The 25,314-nt window shown below is 46.1% G+C and overlaps 1 protein-coding gene across 1 annotated transcript; it reads right to left on the minus strand.

Annotated features, from left to right (window-relative positions):
* Window positions 1-1,396: 1,396 nt before the first annotated feature.
* On the minus strand, window positions 1,397-24,838 carry LOC309569029 (uncharacterized protein; the record flags this gene model as incomplete). The annotated part of the gene is made up of 5 exons (XM_082274790.1): window positions 24,782-24,838; window positions 17,532-18,013; window positions 10,294-10,560; window positions 6,712-6,922; window positions 1,397-1,499 (listed from the first exon to the last, which is right to left on the minus strand). The coding sequence occupies exons 1-5, from the start codon at window positions 24,820-24,822 to the stop codon at window positions 1,397-1,399; spliced, it is 1,104 nt and encodes a 367-aa protein (XP_082130916.1). The 5' UTR covers window positions 24,823-24,838.
* Between the last annotated feature and the right edge of the window lie 476 nt (window positions 24,839-25,314).

Genomic DNA, 25,314 nt, shown 5'->3' on the forward strand with positions numbered 1-25,314 from the left:
AAATATATGACAAAAATTGAATATATCGGATATTTTTTAACTGTCAAAGTAGAAAATGTCAATTTTTTCCCAAAATTTTTGCTCTTTTTTTATTAATATTGCAGAAAATGAAAAGCGCAGAGATGATCAAATGCCACCAAAAGAAAGCTCTGTTTGTGGGAAAAAAAGGACGTAAATTTTGTTTGGGTACGGCGTTGCATGACCGCGCAATTGTCAGTTAAAGTCGCTCAGTGCCAAGTTGCAAAAAGTGGCCTGGACGTACAGCAGGAAAATCCTCCGGTGGTAAAGGGGTTAAAGTGGTTAAAAATACGCTCATTGAGGATTTTTTTGTCAAAGACATGTAGCTAAATACATTTTGGCCTAAATATATGACAAAAATTGAATATATTGGATATTTTTTAACTGTCAAAATAGAAAATGTCAATTTTTTCACAAACTTTTCGCTCTTTTTTTATTAAAAAACAAAAAATAAAAAGCGCAGAGGTGATCAAATACCACCAAAAGAAAGCTCTGATTGTGGGAAAAAAAGGACGTAAATTTCGTTTGGGTACAGGGTTGCATGACCGTGCAATTGTCAGTTAAAATCGCGCAGTGCCAAGTTGCAAAAAGTGGACTGGATGTTAAGCAGAAAAATCCTCCGGTCCTAAAGTGGTTAAAGTCACGCAGTGCCGTTTTGCAAAGTATGGCCTGGTCATTAAAGGGGAAAATCTTCCGGTCCAGAAGGGGTTAAAGTAACGCAGTGCCATATTGCAAAAAAAAAAAAAATGACCTGGTCATTAAGGCGGGTAAAACCTTCCAGGGCTAAAATAGGTGAAGGCATCATCAGGTTTTTTTTTTTGGGATAATAAGATATGACTACAATGTTCTCATTATTATGGAATTATATTATTGTCAATATATGTTTGTTTATCAATGATGCCTTTAATAAAAAAAGATTAAAATTGAAAAAAAAAAAACCTTCCAGGGCTGAAGAGGTTAAAAGTCAGCAGCTACAGTATTGGTAATTGCAGTAATTTTTTTTTTTTTTTTTTAATCAAGGCTGAAACTCCGCTTTAAATCCACCAATCAAAAGGAAGCAATCCTATGATGAGTGTTTAGAGCAGAGCTTGCAACATCAAAGAGGGGTTCAAGTCCACCGAGAAAGCTGGGAAAATGAAACCGCTAACAACCAAGCATAGGAAGTTATCAGCTCACAGGATTTCTGGCAGGATCAACACAAAAAAAAAAAAAAACAGATATAACAACTTTAAATCATCGATATATTGCGGTGTACAACAGGAGACTCTGCTGGGTTTACTTCAACATCAGGAGCCGCATCCACGCAGTTCATATAATGTGAACATCCAATGCCAAATCAGAGACTACGGAAAAACCGCGGTTTCTTAAAAGAGAATCCTTAAGCTGCAGCCAGGCGTTCAGAGCCGTTCCTGACTTGAGAATCTCCCAGGGTCTCCAGCTCAGTTGGAATTGATGGTGGTGGTCCATTCCTTCTACACAGCCTGAAATCACATTAAATAAACACATGTGAGGGTTAATGCAACCCAGGATTGATTAAAATAACATTTAGCCCCGCCCCTTACCTGCACTGCAAGGGGTTAAAGCTAAAAAAAAAATCCAGGTATGGAAACTTTAACATACAGTTGTGTTCAAAAGTCCCGCCCCCTTACCTGCACTGCAAGGGTTAAAGCTAAAAAAAAAATCCAGGTATGGATACTTTAACATACAGTTGTGTTCAAAAGTTTGCATCCCCTGGCAGAAATTGTGAACTTTTGGCATTAATATTGAAAATACGACTGATCATGCCAAAAAAAAAAAAAAACACTTTTATTTAACCCCTTCGCGCCTAAGGGTAAAACAAATCATACAATATATTTTTATTGAAATTTTAAAATAGAAAAATGTTGCAACTTTGACATGTGTGGTAGAACCGTACATATCGTCACAACTACTTTGTGTGTCCTGATGGATTATACCTATTACTGTATATTTTTTTTTTTTTTCCAGGACAAATTGGGCTTTTATTTGGTAGTAAAAATGTATGCGTATCTCCTAATTTATATATATTTTTTTTAATTGTCAAAGGAAAACTGCCCCAAAATAGTAAAAAAAAAAAGAAAGAAAAAACATTATTTATTTATTTTTTTTAAATCTAGCTGTATATTTTTGTTACTACCATAACCTACCACCCAAAAACAACCCAAAATAAATTTTCCTGATCCTGACGATCACAGCGATGCCACATATGTGTATGTTAGTTGTTGTTTGCACCCATAGTAAACAATAGTGCGCATTTTGCTTTTTTTTTTTTTTTTAAACACACTGACACTAACTGACACTGATGCCTATTTAAAGCGGTAGTATACTCCAAAAAGAAAAAAAAAAAAAAACCCTGTGAAGACAAAGGCATAATGAGCTAATATGCATCACATACTAGCTCATTATGAAAAACTTACCTTAGAAGGAAGCCCCGACACGGACCCCCGGCGGACACCGCTGTGGGAGCGGACATGATCCCACGGCGTCTCTTCCGGGTTCGGCGGCTCCGGCGCTGTTAGTGGCCGGAGCCGCGATGACGTCACTCCCACGCATGCGCGCGGGAGATTAACTTTCCGGCAAGGAACTCTGAAGGTCCGCCGGACCTTCAGAGCGCATGCGCCGCTCGCATCAGCGGCTGCATGCAGTGCAAATATCTCCTAAACTGTGCAGGTTTAGGAGATATTATGTGTACCTACAGGTAAGCCTTATTATAGGCTTACCTGTAGGTAAAAGTCACAAAAAGCGGGATACTACCGCTTTAAAGAAAAAAATACCCTGATCAAAATATACTGACCCTGACCCTTGACTAGTGATCGACTGATATTGTTTTTTTTTATTGCCAATACCGATATTTTGGTCATCGCGTATCAGTATCGGCTGATATCTGCCAATATTTTCAGACATTTAACCACTTGCCGACCGCCGCACGACTATCTACGTCGGCGGTCAGCCCCTCACAGGCAAACTAACGTAGGGCTACGTTGCTTGCTTGTGAGGGTCTAGGGAGCGAGCGCGCGCCCCCGGAGGCGCGCTCCCGCTCCCGCGTGGTCACGGACCCCCCCGCGCGTGTGACCAGCGGACCCGATGTCCGCCGGCCACTCGGCGATCGGCGGGGGAGAGGGAGAATGTCAGGCAGCTTGTGTAAACAAGCGACCTGTCATTCTCCTCGCTGCAAAGACACTGATCACATGGATCTACTATGTAGATCCGTTGATCAGTGTCCTTACAGCTGAAGCCACAGCCAATCACAGTAGAAGCACGCCCCTAGGGACACACACAGCCCCTCCCTCCCAAATAAAGTTAACCCCTTCACTACCAGTGTATTTTTACAGTAACTGTGCATATATATAGCACTGATTACTGTAGAAATGTCACTGGTAACCCCAAAAGTGTCAAAAATGTCAGTCAAGGGTCCGATCTGTCCGCCGCAATGTCGCAGTACCGCAAAAAAAATCGCAGATCGCCGCCATTACGCGTTAACAAAAAAACCAACAAAAATGACAAAAATCTTTCCCTTTGTTAGTAAACGCGATAACTTTTGCGCAAACCAATCAAAATACGCTTTTTGCGATTTTTTTTACCAAACATAGGTAGCATAAAACAAATTGGCTGAAAATGTTAAAAAATTTTGATTTTTACATTTTTTTGGGGGGGAATTTCATAAAAAAAATTTGAAAAATATTGTTATTTTTGCAAATTTGACGCTCTTTTTTTGTTTATAGCACGTGATCAAAAAATGGCACAGGTGATCAAATACCACCATAAGAAAGCTCTGTTTGTGGGAAAAAAAGGACGCCAAATTCGTTTAGGTACAGCGTCGCACGACCGCGCAATTGTCCGTTAAAGTCACGCAGTGCCGAATCGCAAAATACCCCCTGGTCGGAATGGGGGTAAAATCTTCCGGGGCTTAAGTGGTTAAAAAACATTTTTTTTTTTTTTACACAGGCACTCTGTGTACCCTCCTCTGCACTTAAAATCATTCAAAACGCCAAGTTTAGCTGTTTTGCATGCTGTCATTTTTTTTAATTTGACGCCGAGTACCCGAAAGTGACATCATGACATCACTTCCGGGTTTTTACATGGAGACCTGATCAGAGCCGAATGCTGCTTTGATTTGGCGGCGATGCAGGTAGGATGCCCGGGTCTCCCCTCCCGCTCCTTGTAATGACAGCCAAGAGGCTTCTCAGCCGCATCGGTTGTCATTACAAGACAGCCGACCGTCGGCTATGGATGCCGGTAATGTGGGGATGTCTCTAGCTGCAGCCATCACTCCGGTACAAACACTTTCCGAAATATCGGAAATATCGGTAACCTCCGGGGCCGATTCCGATATATCGGGGAAAGTGTGGATCAGCCCTTGATATATTGGCATTGCCGATAATCGGTCGATCTCTACCCTTGACCCAAGCACTAACCCTGGCACTGACCTAAATCAACCCTTGATTTTTTATTATTTATTTATTTACATTTTTTTTACAAACATTTTTTTTCTTCTTTCTGCAAGGAATAAGAAAGATACATTGTATCCTTCTTCTCCATTCACAGAAGGAAAACACCTTAGGGGGCGGATCTCACAGTGACTGATGCAGGAACAGAGGGGCGCCAGTCTGCTTTCATCCATGTCTTTATGGACCTTGCTTTGGGCACTTGTCCAAATCATTTGGTGGAGGGTGGATTATGATGTGGGGTTGATTTTCAGGGGTTGGGCTTGGCCCTTTAGTTCCAGTGAAGGGAACTCTTAAAGGCATCAGCATGCCAAGACATTTTGGACAATTTCATGCTCCCAACTTTGTGGGAGGAGTTTGGGGATGGCCACTCCCAAATGCCCTCCAACATGACTGCTCACCAGTGCACAAAGCAACGTCCATAAAGACATGGATGAGCGAGTTTGGGGTGGAGGAACTTGATTGGCCTGCACAGAGTCCTGACCTCAACCCCATAGAACACCTTTGGGATGAATTAGAGCGCAGACTGTGAGTCAGGCCTTCTTGTCCAACATCAGTGCCTGACCTCACAAATGCGCTTCTGGAAGAATGGTCAAACACTCCCATAGACACACTCCTAAACCTTATGGACAGCCTTCCCAGAAGAGTTGAAGCTGTTATAGCTGCAAAGGTTGGGCCAACTCAATATTGAACCCTACGGACTAAGACTGGGATGCAATTAAAGTTCATGTGCGTGTTAAGGCAGGCGTCCCAATACTTTTGGTAATATAGTGTATGTACAGTATAAACCATACCTGTAGGATCCCCCCAGAAGTTGGAAATCACTTAAGAAGACACAACTACTACAATGATCTCCATTATCTTTGATGTCCCATGTGCAGTGGCTGACCTACTGGCCGCCATTCAGAGATTATCAGTGGTCCACCATCTCCTCCTTACCCAATAAAAGAGCACTTTGGGGGGGGGGGGCGGGATTTACTAAAACTGGTGCACACAGAATCTGATGCAGCTGTGCATATTCACCAATCAGCTTCTAACTTCCAACCTGGAAGCTGATTGGTGACTACGTACAGCTGCACCAGTTTTCGTAAATCTCCCTCTTTGCATCCACTGAGAAAATGTATGTTCTCACGCTATATTCTCTCCCAATCAGAGGCGTAACTAGAACCTTCAGGGCCCCGGTGAAAGAAACCATGAAGGGCCCCCTGGACCCCTGGCCGGACCCTTCCTTTCAAGCCTGGGGCTCTTCCCACTGATCCTGGTGATCTAGTTGCGGGGGCCCTTTATTACTGTCCCGCAGTGGGACCCTTTCACAAGTTCTGCAGTGGGCCCCCTTCCTGCCATCTTGGGGCCTCCCCACGGTGGTAGAATGCCAGGGCCTGGTCGCAAGTGTGACCTTTGCAATCCTGGAAGTTCACCCACTGGTGTCAGTAGTTTTTATTTTTTGGTATTTTATTGTATTATTTTTTATCATTTTATTTAATTTTTTTTACAATGTCACTGACTATGACTCTGTCCATTCAGAAAAGGAAGGAGCTGGTAAATTACATATTTACCGACCCCTTCCCAGTTCTCTATTGTGACACATCCCCTGCAGCAGCCAGCAGGAGAGGGGAAGGAGCACAGGGGGGGGGGCAGCAGAGTAGGGGGGGGACCAGGGGAGCACACAGGGGCCCAGAGACAGAAGAACACAAGTGAACTGGATAGGAGGAGCGGCGGGGGCAGCACACAGAGGAACCAATCTCCTCCATTTTCCTCCTGCAGCTACAGAAGGAAAAAGGAGGACAGTGATTTCTCTACATGCCGCCCCCGCTGCCCCCTCCTATCCAGGTGTACAGGGGAGCCGCACAGGCCTCCTGGAGCATGGGGCCAGGTTGCAGTTGCAACCCCTACAACCCCTGTAGTTACGCCCCTGCTCCCAATAGAATGCTATTCATTGAACAAAAAAAAAAAAAGAGTAAATGAGGAAAGTACCACAACATGGCCACTAGATGGTGCTGAGAAGCATACTTCTATCTTATGATGCTCTGCACCATCTAGTGTTCATAATGTGTAATTTTCTCACTGTTATTTTAATGAATGATATTTGATTTGCAGAGAATATAGCCTCAGAACATGCGATTTTGCCCCATTGGCACGGAATGAATTAACATGCAGTTTCAGCAGGCGAACAGCTATGCAAAATATTTTTATAAATGCAGCCCGTTGGGGTTGCAAAGGTGTGCCTTACCTGTCTCTGAACTTGTACAGCAGCACCCCCACTGCTATAATTGCCAAGAATACCAGTATTCCTATAACGATGGAAGCTATTATCCACCCAGGCGTTTCTTCAGCGGTATGCGGAAATGGCGGCTTCTCAGTAGGTACAGAGGGGGAGGGGGTAGTCTGAGCTCCTTCAGGATTGATCTGTTTTAGAGCAGATTCTAGATTGCTGCATTCACCTAGAAAATAAGAGAATAGGTGGTTGTATTTTACACGCAGGATTCAAAGGTGAACCAATAAAACTCGGCACTTACCAGCCAACCAAATGTTAAATAAAGTGTGAAGGGTAAGTGGTTTGATGTTGCCCCCCCCCCCCTCCATGATGATAATGAAGAATTTTTATTGTGCTCTGTGCTGGGGATTGGGTGTGGAGAATTTGTGTTTGGGGGGGGGGGGGGGGCGGTATGGAGTGGGAGGGAGAGGATTTTTGCTCAGAGAGGAGATCTGAAAGGTTGAGGATTTGAGCTAGGAGGGGGGGGGGGTTGTGCTGGGGGCATATGCAGAGAGAGAGAGGATTTGAGTTGGGAGGAGGGGGGAGATTTGTGCTGGGAGGGGAATTTTAATTTTTTTTCTTGTGGGGGTGGGTCATGCTGTGGGCATATGCGGAGAGAGAGGATTTGAGCTGGGAGGAGGGGGAAGATTTGTGCTGGGAGGGGAATTTTAATTTTTTTTCTTGTGGGGGTGGGGGGGGGGGTCATGCTGTGGGCATATGCGGAGAGAGAGGATTTGAGCTGGGAGGAGGGGGAAGATTTGTGCTGGGAGCGGGATTTTTTTTTTTTGGGGGGGGGGGGTTGTGCTGGGGGCATATGCGAAGAGAGAGGATTTGAGCTGGGAGGGGGGTTTTAATTTTTTTTGTGGGGGGTGGGGGGGTTGTGCTGTGGGCATATGCGGAGAGAGAGGGTTTGAGCTGGGAGGGGGGGAGGGAGATTTGTGCTGGGAGGGGGATTTTTATTTTTTGTAGGAAGCGGGTCCTGAGTCCCGATTGGCTGGGAGTCCAAAGACCTGTTTGGCTGTGAGTTCTAACTCCTGATTGGCCAGGAGGAGAAGCGACCGCCGAAACTCGGGAGGAGGCGCAGGTGGAAAAGCCGCCACTTGCATGGGGTAAGTGTAGAGGCTGGCGGGGGGGGGGCCTGACAGGCAATCATTTGAGTGATGGAGGGGTTATGTGGTTGGCTGGCTGGGAGGGTCGCGGGCCACCCCCCCCCCCCCCCAAGAAAATTGAGCACCAGCTGGTAGAATTTCATTTGACCTTTTTTCAGAAGACCGTTCACTTGTTTTTCTAATCATTAGAGGGGTCAAATCAGCGTTCATTTTCAACCGCGCTGAAAATTCGAAGGAACGTGTAGGAAATCATTTCTCGAATGTAGTAATCTCAAACAGTGTACGTGATTTTCATTCAGTGAAGTCCTTTGATTCCAAAAGCGATGATAAAAACCAACGAAATCTTGAAATACTTTCAAACGACAATTGAATTTTCCTAGGAATTTTCGTTCAAGTTTTAGTTCAAAATTCCTCTGAAGACTCTGTTGACCTGGATTTTCAACTCTGGGTCACCTCCTCAAGGGGTTCCCTCAGTTTTGTTGGGAGCAGCCTTACCGGAGCACCAATTTGTAAATTGATTAACCTACTAATGAGTTAAATCCTCGTTTCTACTCGTTGTAGTGATAAAAACCCAACAGGTCATTCAAAATTAAAAAAACAAAACAAAAAATAAATAAAATGTGACTGTAAATATACTTAAAAAACTCGCAAGTAACAGTTACTGATTTATTTTTTACCTTCCATGAAATGTACCAGGAGCGTACCTACAGGGGCCGCAGGGGTTGCAATTGCCTGCAGCCCCCCTGTACGCCTGGATAGAAGGATCGGTGGGGGCGGCTGCATATAGAGGAGGAACCGATCTCTCCATTTTTCTCCTGCAGCCATTGAATGCCTGTGGGAGGTAGAGGAGGAGAAATGGGCATCCAGGAAAATGGAGAGATTGGTTCCTCCATTTTCCTCCTGCAGCCGTTGAATGCCTGTGGAAGGGAGAGGAGGAGAAATGGGCATCCAGGAAAATGGAGATCGGTTCCTCCATTTTCCTCTTGCAGCCGCTGAATGCCTGTGGGAGGGAGAGGAGGAGAAATGGCCATCCAGGAAAATGGAGAGATTGGTCCCTCCATTTTCCTCCTGCAGCCGTTGAATGCCTCTGAGAGGGAGAGGAGGAGAAGTGGGCTCCAGGAAAATGGAGAGATCGGTTCCTCCACCTTCCTCCTGCACATTGAATGCCTGTGGGAGGGAGAGGAGGAGAAATGGGCTCCAGGAAAATGAAGAGATTGGTTCCTCCATTTTCCTCCTGCAGCCGTTGAATGCCTGTGGAAGGGATGGAGAAATGGGCTCCAGGAAAATGGAGAGATCGGTTCTTCTATATACAGTCGCCCCCGCTGCTCCTCCTATCCAGCTTCTTTCTGCTGCCACCCCCATGTGCTCTCCAGCCCCCCGTGCTCTCTCCTGCCCTCCCCCCATCCCCCACAGCTCTGCCGGGTTCTCCTTCCCCTCTCCCGCAAGCTGCTTCCGGGGATCTGTCAGGATGGAAAGCAGGGAAGGGGTCGGTAAATGTGGCATCTAGAGCCCCCTTCCTTTTCTGAATGGAGAATCAGTGATCCAGTGGCGGTCTGTCCATTAGGGGCACAGGGGCGCCGGCCCCCCATCCATGCGTCCAGCCCCCTAATCTACATGTATTTTGATTAGGGGGCGCCGGACACATGGATTCCAGTGTTTTTTTTTTTTTTTGAAGCATGTGATTAGAGCCAGAGGCTCTAATATGCTTCAAAAAAGGGTGGGCTCGGGGCGCAGAGCACTGCGCCCCGAGCCCACCTGGTTGTGTGACAATAGCAAATGAAAATTCCCTATTGTCAAATGGATTCTCCTCCTGGACAATCAGGAAGCGGGTCCTGAGACCCGTTTCCCGATTGGCCGAAAGGAGAAGCCATGCCATTGGCCAAGGAGGAGGAGGAGGGAGGAGATGCAGGAGACTGAGGGGGGAAGCCGCCGCCACCGCTGCTGCCTGCCCTCCCCACATGTCCAGGGTGAGTGAGCCAGCGACCGGGGGGGGGGGTATGGTGTGCGGGCTGGTGCGGTCCAGGGGGGGTATGGTGTGGTCCGTCTGCCGCCCCCCTGGCCCATGGAGCACCAGCCGCCACTGCAGTGATCCATTCTGTTCACTGACTCTGTCCATTCATAAATGAAACATAGTAAACTGTAACACTCAAAAGTGAAACATCAGAGGTCTATTTAGACCCCTGATATCTCACCAAAGCTCCTAAAACATTTTTTAAAAATTACTATAAAAATATTATTGTAAGAAAAATAAAATGGTAAAAAAATATATAAAATAACAAAAATAAAAAAACTACTGGCACCAGTGGCGGAACTACCAGGGTCACAAAGGTCGCACTCGTGACCAGGCCCTGGCATTCTGCCACCAGGCTCAGAGGGAAAGGCCCCGGCCAAGGGTCATGGTTTCTTGCACTGCGGCCCTGAAGGTTCTTTTTACACCCATTACATGTACCTTCATATTTGAATTTAGGGGTTTTCATGTCTCCAATTTCCGCAAAGTAGGATTCACTCTTCTCCTTAGTGATTAGAAAGAATGAAGTCTCGTTGATCCGGAGGACTGAGTATCCAGCACAGGTGACTTCCTTTTGGGGCGTGTTTAACGAGATCTCACACAAATTTTTTATCCCTTTTTTAATATCCAGATTGTTGATGCTGCTCAAACTCTGTGCAACAAAGCTGTAGACATGGCACTCTTCTTTCACATTGTCTACTGGAAAGCCTGCAAAATAAAGCAAAATCATAATTAATGGAGTGTGAATGTCTGATGCACTCCAAGCAAATGTATGGTGAGGGAAAAAGGTATTTGATCCCCTGCCGATTTTGTACATTTGCCCACTGACAAAGAAATGATCAATCTATAATTGTATTGGTCGGTTTATTTTACCAGTGAGAGACAGAATAGCAACAAATATATCCAGAAAAACACATTTCAAAAAAGTTATAAATTCATTTGTATTTTAATGAGTGAAATAAGTATTTGATCCCCTGTCAATCAGCGAGATTTCTGGCTTCCAGGTGTCTGCTATACAGGTAAGGAGCTGAGACTAGGAGTAATCTCTTAACCACTTAAGCCCCGGAAGATTTTACCCCCTTCCTGACCAGGGCCTATTTTGCGATTCGGCACGGCGTTGCTTTAACGGACAATTGCGCAGTCGTGCGACGCTGTACCTAAACAAATTCCACGTCCTTTTTTTCCCACAAACAGAGCTTTCTTTTGGTGGTATTTGATCACCTGTGCGATTTTTTGATCATGCGCTATAAACAAAAAAAGAGCGACAATATTGCAAAAATAACAATATTTTTCACATTTTTTTTATATGAAAATCCCCCAAAAAAAATGTAAAAATCTAAATTTTTTAACATTTTAGGCCAATTTGTTTTATGCTACATATGTTTGGTAAAAAAAAAAAAAATTGCAAAAAGCGTTTTTTGATTGGTTTGCGCAAAAGTTATCGCGTTTACTAACTAAGGGAAAGATTTTTGTCATTTTTGTTGTTTTTTTTGTTAACGAGTAATGGCGGCGATCTGTGATTTTTTTTGCGGGACTGCGACATTGCGGCAGACAGATCGGACCCTTGACTGACATTTTTGACACTTTTGGGGGTTACCAGTGACATTACTACAGTAATCAGTGCTATACATATGCACTGTTACTGTAAAAATGACACTGGAAGGGAAGGAGTTAACTTTATTGGAGAGGGAGGGGTTAAGTATGTCCCTAGGGGCGTGTTTCTAACTGTGATTGGATGTGGCTACTGGTGTAAGAACAGAGATCAACGGTCCTACATAGTAGAACCGTATGATCTTCATTCTTACACAGGGGAGAATGACAGGCGGCTGTGTTTACATTAGCCGCCTGCCTTTCTCCCAGTGTAACGGACGAGCGCGAGTGCCCGGCGGACGTCAGGTCCGCCGGGCACACGCGCGCGGGGGGGGGTCCGCGAGCGAGCGGGAGCGCGCCTCCGGCGGTGCGCGCTCGCACCCCAGAGCCTCACAGGCTAGCGACGTAGTACTACGTCACTTTGCCTGTGAGGGGCTGACTGCCGACGTAGATCCACCTTAGGCAGTCGGCAAGTGGTTAAATGGAGTGCTCCTAATCTCAGTTTGTTACCTGTATAAAAGACACCTGTCCACACAATTTTTTGGAAAAAAAAAAAAGACACCTGTCCACAGAAGCAATCAATCAGATTCTAATCTCTCCACCATGGCCAAGACCAAAGAGCTGTCCAAGGATGTCAGGGACAAGATTGTGGACCTACACAAGGCTGGAATGGGCTACAAGACCATCGCCAAGCAGCTTGGGGAGAGGGTGACAGTTGATGCAATAATTCGCAAATGGAAGAAACACAAAATAACTGTCAATCTCCCTCGGTCTGGGGCTCCATGCAAGATCTCACCTCGTGGAGTTTCAATGATCATGAGAACGGTGAGGAATCAGCCCAGAACTACACGGGAGAATCCGGTCAATGATCTCAAGGCAGCTGGGACCATCGTCACCAAGAAAACAATTGGTAACACACTATGCCGTGAAGGACTGAAATCCTGCAATGCCCGCAAGGTCCCCCTGCTTAAGAAAGCACATGTACAGCCCATCTGATGTTTGCTAATAAACATCTGAATGATTCAGAGGAGAACTGGGTGAAAGTGTTGTGCTCAGATGAGACCAAAATCGAGCTCTTTGGCATCAACTCAACTCGCTGTGTTTGGAAGAGGAATGCTGCCTATAACCCCAAGAACACCATCCCCACTCCCACCCCCACCATTAAACATGGAGGTGGAAACCTAATGCTTTGGGAGTGTTTTTCTGCTAAGGGGACAGGACAACTTCACCGCATCAAAGGGACGATGGACGGGGACATGTACTGTCAAATCTTGGGTGAGGACCTCCTCCCGTCAGCCAGGGCATTGGAAATGGGTCATGGATGGGTATTCCAGCAGGACAATGACCCAAAACACATGGCCAAGGCAGCAAAGAAGTGGCTCAAGAAGAAACACATTAAGATCCTGGAGTGGCCTAGCCAATCTCCAGACCTTAATCCCATAGAAAATATTTGGAGGGAGCTGAAGGTTCGATTTACCAAACGTCAGCCTCAAAACCTTAATGACTTGGAGAGGATCTGCAAAGAGGAGTGGTACAAAATCCCTCCTGAGATGTGTGCAAACCTGGTGGCCAACTACAAGAAATGTCTGACCTCTGTGATTGCCAACAAGGGTTTTGCCACCAAGTACTAAGTCATGTTTTGCGAAGAGGTTAAATACTTATTTTTACTCTTTAAAATGCAAATCAATTTATAACTTTTTTGAAGTGCGTTTCTCTGGATATTTTTGTTGTTATTCTGTCTCTCACTGTTTAAATAAACCAAAGGAGGGGCTTTGGTTGGCACACCTGATGTAAGGGGGAGTACTGGTGGCACACCCGATGTAAGGGGGAGCTCTGGTTGGCACACCTGATGTAAGGAGGGGCTCTGGTGGGCACACCTGATGGAAGGAGGAGCTCTGGTGGGCACACCTGATGTAAGGAAGGGCTTTGGCAGGCACTGATGTAAGCAGGGGCTCTGATGGGCACACATAATGTAAAAGGGGGCTCTGGAGGGCACACCCGATGAAGGGAGGGGCTCTGGTGGGCACACCTGATGTAAGTAGGGGCTCTGATGGGCACACATTACGTAAGGAGGGGCTCTGGTGGACACACCTGATGTAAGGGGGAGGTCTGGTGGGCACACCTGATGTAAGGGGTGGGGGGGGCTTTGGTGGGCACACCTGATGTAAGGAGGGGCTTTGGTGGGCACACCTGATGTAAGGAGGGACTTAGATGGGCACACCTGATGTAAAAGGGTGCTCTGGTGGGAAAACCTGATGTAAGGGGGGCTCTGGTGGGCACACCTTATGTAAGGAGGGGCTCTGGTGGGCACACCTGATGTAAGGGGTGGAGGGGGGGGCATTCTGGTTTGCACACCTGATGAAAGGAGGGACTTAGATGTGCACACTTGATGTAAAAGAGTGCTCTGGTTGGCACACCTTATGTAAGGAGGGGCACTGGTGGGCACACCTGATGTAAGGAGAGGCTCTGGTGGGCATACCTGATGTAAAAAGGGGTTCAGGTGGGCACACCTGATGCAAGGGGGCTCTGGTGGGCACATCTTTTGTAAGGAGGGGCTCTGGTGGGCATGCCTGATGTAGGGAGGGGCTCTGGTGGGCACACATTATGTAAGGAGGTGCTCTGGTGGGCACGCCTGATGTAAGAGGGAGCTGTGGTGGGCACACCTGATGTAAGGGGGTGGGTTCTGGTGAGAACACCTGATGTAAGGAGGGGTTCTGGTGGGCACACCTGATGTAAGGGGAAGCTGTGGTGGGCACACTTGATGTAAGGGGGGGATCTGGTGGGCAAATCTGATGTAAGGAGGGGCTCTGGTGGGGACACCTTATGTAAGGAGGGGCTCCGGTGGGCACACCAGATGTATAGGGTGGGGGGGTTCTGGTGGGCACACCTGCTGTAAGTGGGGGAGGGCTCTGGTGGACACATCTGATGTAAGGAGGGGCTCTGGTTGGCACACCTGGTGTAAGGGGGGGCTCAGGCAGGCACACCTAATGTAAGGAGGGCGTTTGGTGGGGACACCCAATGTAAGGGGGCTCTCTTGGGCATACATGATGTAAATGGGGGGGCCTGGTGGGCACGCTAGATGTAAGGGGGATTACTGGTGGGCACACCTGATGTAAAGAGGAGCTCTGGTGGGCACACCTGATGTAAGAGGGAGCTCTGGTGGGCACACCTGATGTAAGAGTGACTCTGGTGGGCGCACCTGATGTAAGGAAGGACTCTACTGGGACCCCTAAAGTGGTCTTATTTTCTTTTACTTGAAATATGGATGTGATTGGCCTACTTCTATGTGGTATTAGAAAGCAATTCGGACCTCAGCTGGAAGAAAATTTTAGCAACCCAACCTCCTTGAACTACAGTTTATTACGCCTGCTCTAGATTGACATTTTTGCATTGCCGGAATGTACGCAAAAATTGAGTGCATTACTGCAATGCACAAAAGCACACAGCCCTTTTGCAGGTGTGTAGTGGTGCCTTTAAGGCTTAATGGCACAACCAAACTTTTTGTGCTCATTTTCCAGGAGTAAAACATATGTTATCAAAACACAATGCATTTTGGTGCAGCACAATTTTTAAAAATGTTATCTATTTGTACTACATTTTTCTTTTTCATTTGTTTTGTATACTACTGTAGTGTTTGGGTTTTACTTAAATGAAAGGTGGCAAACCTATTGCCTTCCCACCGGGTTATTTGTGAACTGTCTTTGCATTATATTAATACAAGTTCTTTATTGCACTGATACTCCCGTGTGTTATTGCTGGCAAACCTCGCTGCACGGCTGCACCCTACCCACAGGTTGATTTGCACACCTCCTGGCTGCACCCGGTCCTGACTTGTAGTGTATTTCACTTTTCAGTCACTTCTTTGGATTGCTGGATTAAGTCCTAACTCAGTCCCAGAGAAATGGAGCTTCCTCCCTCCAGAGACGCCTGAGGGGGGACATGATAGCAATTTTTAAATATCTCAATGGGGATCTCAGCTTAGAAAAAAAGCTGTTCAGTCGAAGGGATTGCATGAGGACAAGAGGGCATACAATGCGATTAGAGGAGAAGCCTTTTAACCTCAGGCAACGTGGGGGGGTTCTTTACTGTTAGGGCTACAAGATTGTGGAATTCTCTACCACAAGAGGTGGTTTCTGCGGGAAGTATGGTGGCTTTCAAAAGACTCTTAGACTTACATCTCAAGGATCAGAACATTCAGGGGTATGAGAAATGATTATGGCCACACACACATAGGTTGAACTGGATGGACTATTGTCTTTATTCAACCTCACCTACTATGTAACTATGTAACTATATGTAACAGAACTCCCGACTGATTTGACTCCTCGCTGATCTAGTCTGTCTTTCTCTTGTAGGGTCCTCAGCTAAGCCTAGCTGAGACTTTAATGGCTGCACCTAAGGCCTCTCACCTTCTCCTCTCTGCCCCAGGGGCAGGTTCCCCAGAACAGAGGTCTCCTCCAGATTGCTGGACCCTGGACTCTTCTCCCAGACTACTAGTCTTCAAAGTATTTATGGGCTTTCCCCCCCACCTTCTGGGCACGCCTACCCAGGGATTGGCTGTAGATCCATAAATATTCAGGCTGCTTGTCCTGCTCTTTCTCCCACTATACACCAAACTAGGAGGTTGCTACATATATATGACATTGAGGTTTACTTACATTGTGTGAACCTAATGAAGAAGATCAAAACTAAGACCAAAGAGGAAACCCGTATCAACATGTTACCTGTCGGAAAAAAAAATCACATTAAAATATTTATTTTAACATTCTGACTTAAACCTAGTACATTGTGTAAGCAGTCAACAAAGCCACAGCTAGTCCAATTCAAGGTGGAGGGGGGGGGGGGGGGGGGGTGGTTGCTAACTTGTTATTAACCACTTACCACAAACTGACACATATATACGCCGGAAGACTTTGAGGTGTTATACCGGGATGATGCCTTTAGCTAGAGGCATCATCCCATTACCGTGGTTTACAGCCAACGGTCGGTTTTCCGTCCGTGACGACCGATGCGGCTCGGGAGCCGCTCGATCGTTACCCGGGTGAGCGGGAGGGGACACCCCCCCCCTCCCGCCGCCTTCCGTGACTTCGCTCGGGCCTCCCGTCCCACCGGGAGACCCGAGCACCCAGCCGGCACGTCCACCGGCTGGATGGAGTCCCGATCGAAGCCGCTTCCAGCTCCGATGACGTAACCCGGAGGCGGCGTCCATGACGTCACTTCCGGGTTACTGTGCTGCAAAAGGCGGCAAATTTAAAAAACGGCTGTATGCAGAAACGCAGTTTTCGGCGTTTTGCATACATGAAAGTGTAGGGAGGGGTTTGGGGTCTTTTAGACCCTCGATCCCTCCATAAAGAGTGCCTGTCACTGCATATTGGTGTCACAAGGGATGTTTACATTGCTTGTGACAGCAATAAAAGTGATCCGATTTTTTTTTTTTAAAAACCTGTAATAAAGTTAAATAAAAAAAATAAAATAAATAGGAAAAATAAAAATTATAGCCGCCGCCGTCACCGTTAGCTCGCGCACAAAATAAAAATGTATACGGAAGTCGAGCCGCGAATGAAATCACTGTTCAAACCACACATGTGAGGTATTGCCGCGATCGCCAGAGCGTGAGCAATAATTTAAAAAAAAGAGCTACACTCTAAACTGGTAACCGTTAAAAAAATTTAAATAGTCGCCTATTGAGATTTCTATTGACCGTAGTTTGTCGCCATTCCACGGGTGCGCGCAATTTCAAACCGTAACATGTTGGGTATCTATTTACTCAGCGTGACATCATCTTTCACAATATACAAAAAAAAATGGGCTAACTTTACTGTTTAGTATTTTTTAAATGCAGTGAAATGTGATTTTTCGTAATTTTTCCAAAGAAATGGCGTTTTAAAGACCGCTGCGCAAATACCGCGTGACAACAAATATTGCAATGACCGCCATTTTATTCTCCAGAGTCTTTGATAAAATAATATATATAATGTTTGGGGGTTCTAAGTAGTTTTCTAGGAAAAAATACTGGTTTTAACTTGTGAACAAAAAGTGTCCGAAATAGAGCTGGGGCTTAAGTGGTTAAGGATAGAAGATTTACATACCAGACTTCAATGGAAAATGGAATGAGATGGACCGGCTTTGTGTGGCATCATTTGACAGAGTCGGCTGAGCTTCTTTCTTCTCTTTTGAGGGACGTCTCTTTCTGGCTCGTTTTTTCTTCTTTCCTTTGACATCCCTTCCCGGGGAAAGCCGGTCATCTGCTTCTAAGAGGGTTTGTGTGCTCATCTCCTTAATATCGCTTTCCTTTTCCACTTCTGGTTCTGGTTCTGGTTTCACCTCTGCACTCTGCTCAGAGAATTCTATCTCTGTCTGGGTTGCAATGCTTACTTTATTTACGGGAGGATTGCCATCCTTTAACCCAAAAGAAGCAGCCTTCACCTTGGGCAATCCATCATTTTCTTCCACTGGTGGTGCCTCTCCATTATCACCCACGTTCTCCAGCCATTGGATATCCATTGACGTCTGGGTGCTACTAACTCCATACCCATCTTGGTGAAGGACTTTCACCGTTTGATTATTTGACCTGTACAAAATAATAACATTTTCATTAGATTTTTTTATTTAAGCCCTAATTTTAAAAATCTAGATATCTAAGCAAAACTATGATAGACTAAAGGTGGCCATAGATGGGCAATTTTCTTTCCTGCAACCCAAAAATCACTAAAGTCCTCCATCAACACAGTCAGTTGCAGGGGAGCCAACCCGACCTGGGAGAACACGGTATTTATTGCTAGCGTCTCTAGCCGCTGGCAATAATTGCATGAGAAATCTGACAGGCCAGGCTGGTTGTACCCAAGTTGGTCAATTGATTAACTTAGGTACAACCAGCCTGCCCGTACATGGTTTGAATCTTGTCCACTTCTTTCTGAACCAGCCAGGATTTGAACCGTCTATGGCCTGCTTTAGACTTGGTGACATGACAGGAAGAAAGCAGAATGACCATGGGCGTCCACAAGGGGGGGCAAGGGGGTGCAAGTGCCCCCCCCCCCCCCTGGAAATTTCCTGGTCTGCTCTAAGAGGGGAATCTATGGGGATCCTGGCCTGCTCTAAAGGAGATCTACGGGGGACCCAGGCCTGGCCTGCTCTAAAGGGGGATCTATGGGGACCCTGGTCTGCTCTAAAGGGGGATCTATGAGGACCCTGCTCTAAAGGGAATCTATGGGGGATCCTGGCCTGCTCTAAAGGAGATCTACGGGGGACCCAGGCCAGGCCTGCTGTAAAGGGGGATCTATGGGGACCCTGCTCTAAAGGGTATCTATGGGGGATCCTGGCCTGCTCTAAAGGGGGTCATATTGGTTAAATATATATATATATTCTTTGCAGGGAGAGCCTGGAGTACCTGGTGGTGCAGGAAAACCTGATAGCATGGGGAATATAGGTAAAAAGGTAAGACTAAAAAGGGATCTATGGGGACCCTGGCCTGCTCTAAAGCGGGATCTTTTGGGGACCCTGGCCTACTCTAAAGGGGGTCTATTGGGGACCATGGCCTGGATTGCTCTAAAGGGGATCTATGGGGGCAAAAAGGGACGGAGCATGGGTGACCTTTAAATGACCCCCCCCCCCCACCCCCACCCTGGAAATTTCCTGGTCTGCTCTAAGAGGGGAATCTATGGGGAATCTGGCCTGCTCTAAAGGAGATCTTTAGGGGACCCTGGCCTTCTCTAAAGGGGGATCTATGGGGGACCCTGGACTGGCCTGCTCTAAAGGGGGATCTATGGGGGCAAAAAGGGACGGAGCATGGGTGACCTTAAAATGACCCCCCCTGAAAAAAGTTCTGCGGATGCCCATGTGAATGACCACAGAGCAAAGAGACCAAAATCTGTACTGTATGTAGGCAGGTGCAGTTAGTTACTTTGCCACTAGGTGACTCTGTACCAGAATAGTGTCTGGTTACAGCAGAGAGTGTCACCAGGTGCGAGGCCCATTTTAGGTAGAGCCCTCCTACAGTGATGTCAGAGGTGAGTCAGCGCCCATATATATAATTTAGGTAGAGAGGAGCACAGACACTCTTGGTGCATGGTAGCTAAACACCCTTTACCTATGTGGATGTAACCAGCACACATAGGCTCTAGAGAGGGCAGGAGGACGGGTGGAGTCGGGAGGAGCCAGCTATAGTCTTTCTGTCCCTTCTGGAGGTGGGGGCTAGGGTGCATTACAAAAGGCCAGAGATGCCCATGTGAGGTGGGTTCCCAGGAGATATGTACCGAGGAAGGAGGCGACTAGAGAGCACAGTCCTGTGCATACTAATGACCCTAGGCAGAGGAGAGATTATAAGGGTGCTGCACATGCTTTCACTTGTGACTACTGCAGACTATCCACTCAATGTAATGGACTGTGTAATGTCAAGTGACTCCGGAATGTATGTCCTGGTGATGTGTCTGTAATGCCGTTTCCTGATTTCCACCAGTAAAGTACAGAAAAACAACTTCTTGTGTGGACATTTCTTCCTTGAGGATACAAAGGTCTATGGCCGGAAATGTCATGTGAAGGCCTATGGCAAGGAGCAGGGCACAAGATGGAGGAGGCCCACATGAAAGAGAAAAGTCAAATAAACTCCTGGGATATTGATCTGGTCAGTTAGGTAGCAGACGGGGTTGTTAATCAGTTTCAGCTGCTTTAGTGTTATTGAAATTAACAACAGGTGGACTAGATGGGCAACATTGAGACAACCTCCAAAACAAGAATGGTTTTACAGGCAAAAGACATTGAGATTTTTTTTCCCCTACATCTTTTCTGACTGTTTTTCCCTAGTTTTGCATTAGGCTGGGATCAGTGTCACTACTGGTAGCACGAGGCCATACCTGGACCCTATAGAGGGGGTCAGTGTCACTACTGGTAGCACAAGGCCATACCTGGACCCTATAGAGGGGGTCAGTGTCACTACTGGTAGCACGAGGCCATACCTGGACCCTATAGAGGGGGCCAGTGTCACTACTGGTAGCACGAGGCCATACCTGGATCCTATAGAAGTTTCATGGGCAGTACAACTCCTCCAGGATGGCACTTCTATACGTACCGTTGCCAGAAGGTTTGCTGTGTCTCCCAGCACAGTCTCAGAAGCATGGAGGAGATTCCAGGAGACAGGCAGTTACTCTAGGAGAGCTGGACAGGGCCATAGAAGATCCTTAACCCATCAGCAGGACCGGTATCTGCTCCTTTGTGCAAGGAGGAACAGGAGGAGCACTGCCAGAGCCCTACAAAATGACCTCCAGCAGGACACTGGTGTGAATGTCTCTGACCAAACAATCAGAAACAGACTTCATGAGGGTGGCCTGAGGGCCCGATGTCCTCTAGTGGGCCCTGTGCTCACTGCCCGGCACTGTGGAGCTCGATTGGCATTTGCAATTGAACACCAGAATTGGGAGCTCCACCACTGGCACCCTGTGCTTTTCACAGATGAGAGCAGGTTCACCCTGAGCACATGTGACAGACATGAAAGGGTCTGGAGAAGCCGTGGAGAACGTTATGCTGCCTGTAACATCGTTCAGCATGACTGGTTTGGTGGTGGGTCAGTGATGGTCTGGGGAGGCGTCTCCATAGAGGGACACACAGACCTCTACAGGCTAGACATTGGCACCCTGACTGCCATTAGGTATCGGAATCAAATCCTTGGAGCCATTGTCAGACCCTATGATGGTGCAGGGGGTCCTGGGTTCCTCCTGGTGCACAACAATGTCTGGCCTCATGTGGTGAGAGTATACAGCCAGTTCCTGGAGGATAAAATAATTGATACCATTGAAAGCCCCCCCCCCCCACTTGCCTGACCTACATCCAACTACACACCTCTGGGACCTCCCAATGCCGTCAGGTTGCACCTCAGTCTGTTCAGTAGCTCAGTGATGTCCTGGTCCAGATTTGGGAGGAAATACCCCAGGACACCATCCGTCGTTTCATTAGGAGTATGCCCCGACGTTGTCAGGCATGCATACAAGCACGTGGGGGACATACAAACTACTGAGGACCATTTAGAGCTGCTGCAATTACATTTCAGCAAAATGGACTAGTCTGCTACATAATTTTTCACTTTGATTTTCGGGGTGTCTTTGAATTCAGCCCTCTGTAGGGTGATAATTTTCATTTCCATCAAAGGATGTGGCATCCTTTCCTTCCTAACACATTACCCAGTCCATACCAGTATAGATCCTAACACATTACCCAGTCCATACCAGTATAAATCCTAACACATTACCGAGTCCATACCAGTATAGATCCTAACACATTACCCAGTCCATACCAGTATAGATCCTAACACATTACCCAGTCCATACCAGTATAGATCCTAACACATTACCCAGTCCATACCAGTATAGATCCTAACACATTACCCAGTCCATACCAGTATAGATCCTAACACGTTACCCAGTGCATACCAGTATAGATCCTAACACATTACCCAGTCCATACCAGTATAGATCCTAACACATTACCCAGTCCATACCAGTATAGATCCTAACACATTACCCAGTCCATACCAGTATAGATCCTAACACATTACCCAATCCATACCAGTATAGATCCTAACACATTACCCAGTCCATACCAGTATAGATCCTAACACATTACCCAGTCCATACCAGTATAGATCCTAACACATTACCCAGTCCATACCAGTATAGATCCTAACACATTACCCAGTCCATACCAGTATAGATCCTAACACATTACCCAGTCCATACCAGTATAGATCCTAACACATTACCCAGTCCTTACCCAGTATAGATCCTAACACGTTACCCAGTGCATACCAGTATAGATCCTAACACATTACCCAGTCCATACCTGTATAGATCCTAACACATTACCCAGTCCATACCAGTATAGATCCTAACACATTACCCAGTCCATACCAGCATAGATCCTAACACATTACCCAGTCCATACCAGTATAGATCCTAACACATTACCCAGTCCATACCAGTATAGATCCTAACACATTACCCAGTCCATACCACTATAGATCCTAACACATTACCTAGTCCATACCAGTATAGATCCTAACACATTACCCAGTCCATACCAGTATAGATCCTAACACATTACCCAGTTCATGCCAGTATAGATCCTAACACATTACCCAGTCCATACCAGTATAGATCCTAACACATTACCCATTCCATACCACTATAGATCCTAACACATTACCCAGTCCATACCAGTATAGATCCTAACACATCACCCAGTCCATACCAGTATAGATATCCAGCATGAGATTTTTCCCTATTGAGATCTGATGTGTTTTCAAAGTGTTCCTTTAATTATTTTTTGAGCATTGTATTTTTTTCTTTTTCTAAATATATTGGGAATATAATTCTCTTCCATGTGGGAGGTTCATCTTCAGCAGGAGGGACAGTGTTTGAGCAGGGCTGAAGCAGGGGTAGGGACTTTTGCTCTTGGCGCCAAAACCAGCCAACGATGAAGCCCTCTTACAAGTATTTCAAAACTGCCAGACTGAACTTCTAGTTCATGGTTGAAAAAAGTCAGTTGCGTTCATATGGAGCGCTAGGGCAGTGGTCCTCAACCCCCGGTCCTCAGGGCCCACTAACAGGCCAGGTTTGCAAGATAACTGAAATACATCCCAGGTGATATAATTTGCTGCTCGGTGATTGCAGTATTCTAGTCTGCATTTCCTCAAGGTAATACTTAAAATCTGGCCTGTTAGTGTGCCCTGAGGACCGGAGTTGAGGACCACTGCTCTAGGGAATCCAAGTTTAAGATCCACTATAATGAGAGTATCAGGTCAAAGATCTAAAAGTCCAAAATCATTTAATGCAGAACAAGACAGCATGGAATAGCTGACTTGTTTTGGGTTTAGGTATTCTTCCCCGTCATTAGAGCTAATAAATGCTGGACTCAATCGGGTGCTGTTAGTACTTGTATAAGTATAATAGGACCATAAGAATGCCCTGGAATGCGACTTGATAATATTGCTCTTTATTACACACATACAAGTACTAAAGGCACCCTATTGAGAATAATCAAAGCATTTATAGGCTCTGATGAAGAGGAATGTCTGATCCCCAAAGCATGTTGGATGTTCTTTGTCACATTTGGGTTCCCTAAAGAATGGGCATCCAGTTTTCGTTAAGATAAATCTAACCAGAGATACTATGCTTCATACGAACTCAACTGACATTCTTCAGCCATTAACTATTAAATCCAGCAAATACGATATATTTGTTTAGGAAGGAAGCTGAGATGCCTACAACTTTGACAGATCAAGGTTGTAGGCATCTCAGCTTACTTCCTAAACAAGTATATTTCATCTGAAGAGGTTTCTCCATTAAAAGATGTATCCTTTGCTCTGGTGGCAACGGTCAAATTTCAGATTTCCCTTTGTGACGAGACCCTTGCTCGCTCGCTTCCGCTCTCCCGACACTCCTCTATTTCTAGTGAGTCAGCTTGCAGATCGCAACGTCTGATGGTTCGGTCAACCAAGGATCCGGGATCCGAACTACAGCTATGTGCCGTCCGGAATCCATTAGAACAAACACCAAGCAAGCTGTATGTAAGTTCAAACAGGAAGACAATTTATTGGAAGAACACAGCACACTTTTATACAGAATTTGGAACATCCTTCCCCCAAGAACAGCTTTCCCATTGGTCAATTTCACAGTACCTGCAGTTCCCCATAAGGTCCTCTCCAGCCATGCAAATGAGGGCTTGAAAATGAGTCAGCAGTGATTGGTCAGATAGCTTGACCAGAAGGACTGCCATGTGCAAGGAGACAGAAGCCCCAGGGGGCAATCAATGTACACAATAGTCAGACACAGAACAATGGTTCCCTAACGAGCCCTCAATACACATTACTCTGAGTGTCAATACATCCCTTAGCAGACAACAGGTGAGGTCATTAGCACACCCGACAATAGGTGAATGGAAAGCCACCTCAGACAAAAAGCAACATTGTTAGCCAGCCCGTCTCCCCATTGAACTTCCTGGAATGACCATATTAGGAGTTGGACTTCCTGCTCAGAGACCTCATGGCAAAGGGAACAAATGACCTTGCTGACAAATATGAAGCAATTCAACCCATCACCCATCTGTCCTTAAATTCCAGTGATGGTGAACACCGTCACACCCTTCACCTTCATCCCGGGGACATTGACAACCAGTGCAAAATTAGAGCATTTTTCTCTCCAGAGGGGGAGACAGATAGAAACAAAAACCTTACAGGTGTTCCAATTCCTTCCAAAACTAGAGATTCTTTGTTGTTCATGAAATTATACTTTCATTTTGTTCTCTGTATTTCTATCAGGTATCCCCCCCTCTGTCCATTAATGCTCGTGCTTACCCAGTTTCTTGAACAGGTTCATTCAGGGGCTCCTTGGCCATGGCTGATGTTCTGATAAGAAAAGAAACATTGAGAAGAAAATGATCACCACTGAACAATCAATAGAAGCTGAATAATGCAAATAATATTGAAGAAATATCATCACAGGACTAAAGATTTAAATAAAAATCAGTATAAAAAAAAACAAATCAGTATTTTCCACCTCTCTCCTATACTACCCTCTTCCTTTTCCGCTTTCTTTTTATCAACCTATTCCCTCTCATCTCCCCTCTCCCCCCTCCACTTTATATGCATCCCTCCTATCCCCTCCTCATTCCCCTTCTTCTTTTTCCTATCCTTTCCTCGCCCCCTCTCATTTCCCCTCGCCTCCACTCCGCTCCTCTCTCTTATCCTCATCGTCATCACTCTCATCTTCCTTCTCCTCTTCTACTTTCCTCTCCCCTCCACTTCTCATTTCCTTTTGTCTCTCCTATCCTCTCCTCTTCACCTCTCATCTCCCCTCTCCCCCCTCCACTTTGTCTGCATCCCTCCTA

This window comes from Pelophylax lessonae, assembly GCF_965119305.1.
Source record: "Pelophylax lessonae genome assembly, chromosome: 12".
Classification (NCBI taxonomy): Eukaryota; Metazoa; Chordata; class Amphibia; order Anura; family Ranidae; genus Pelophylax; species Pelophylax lessonae.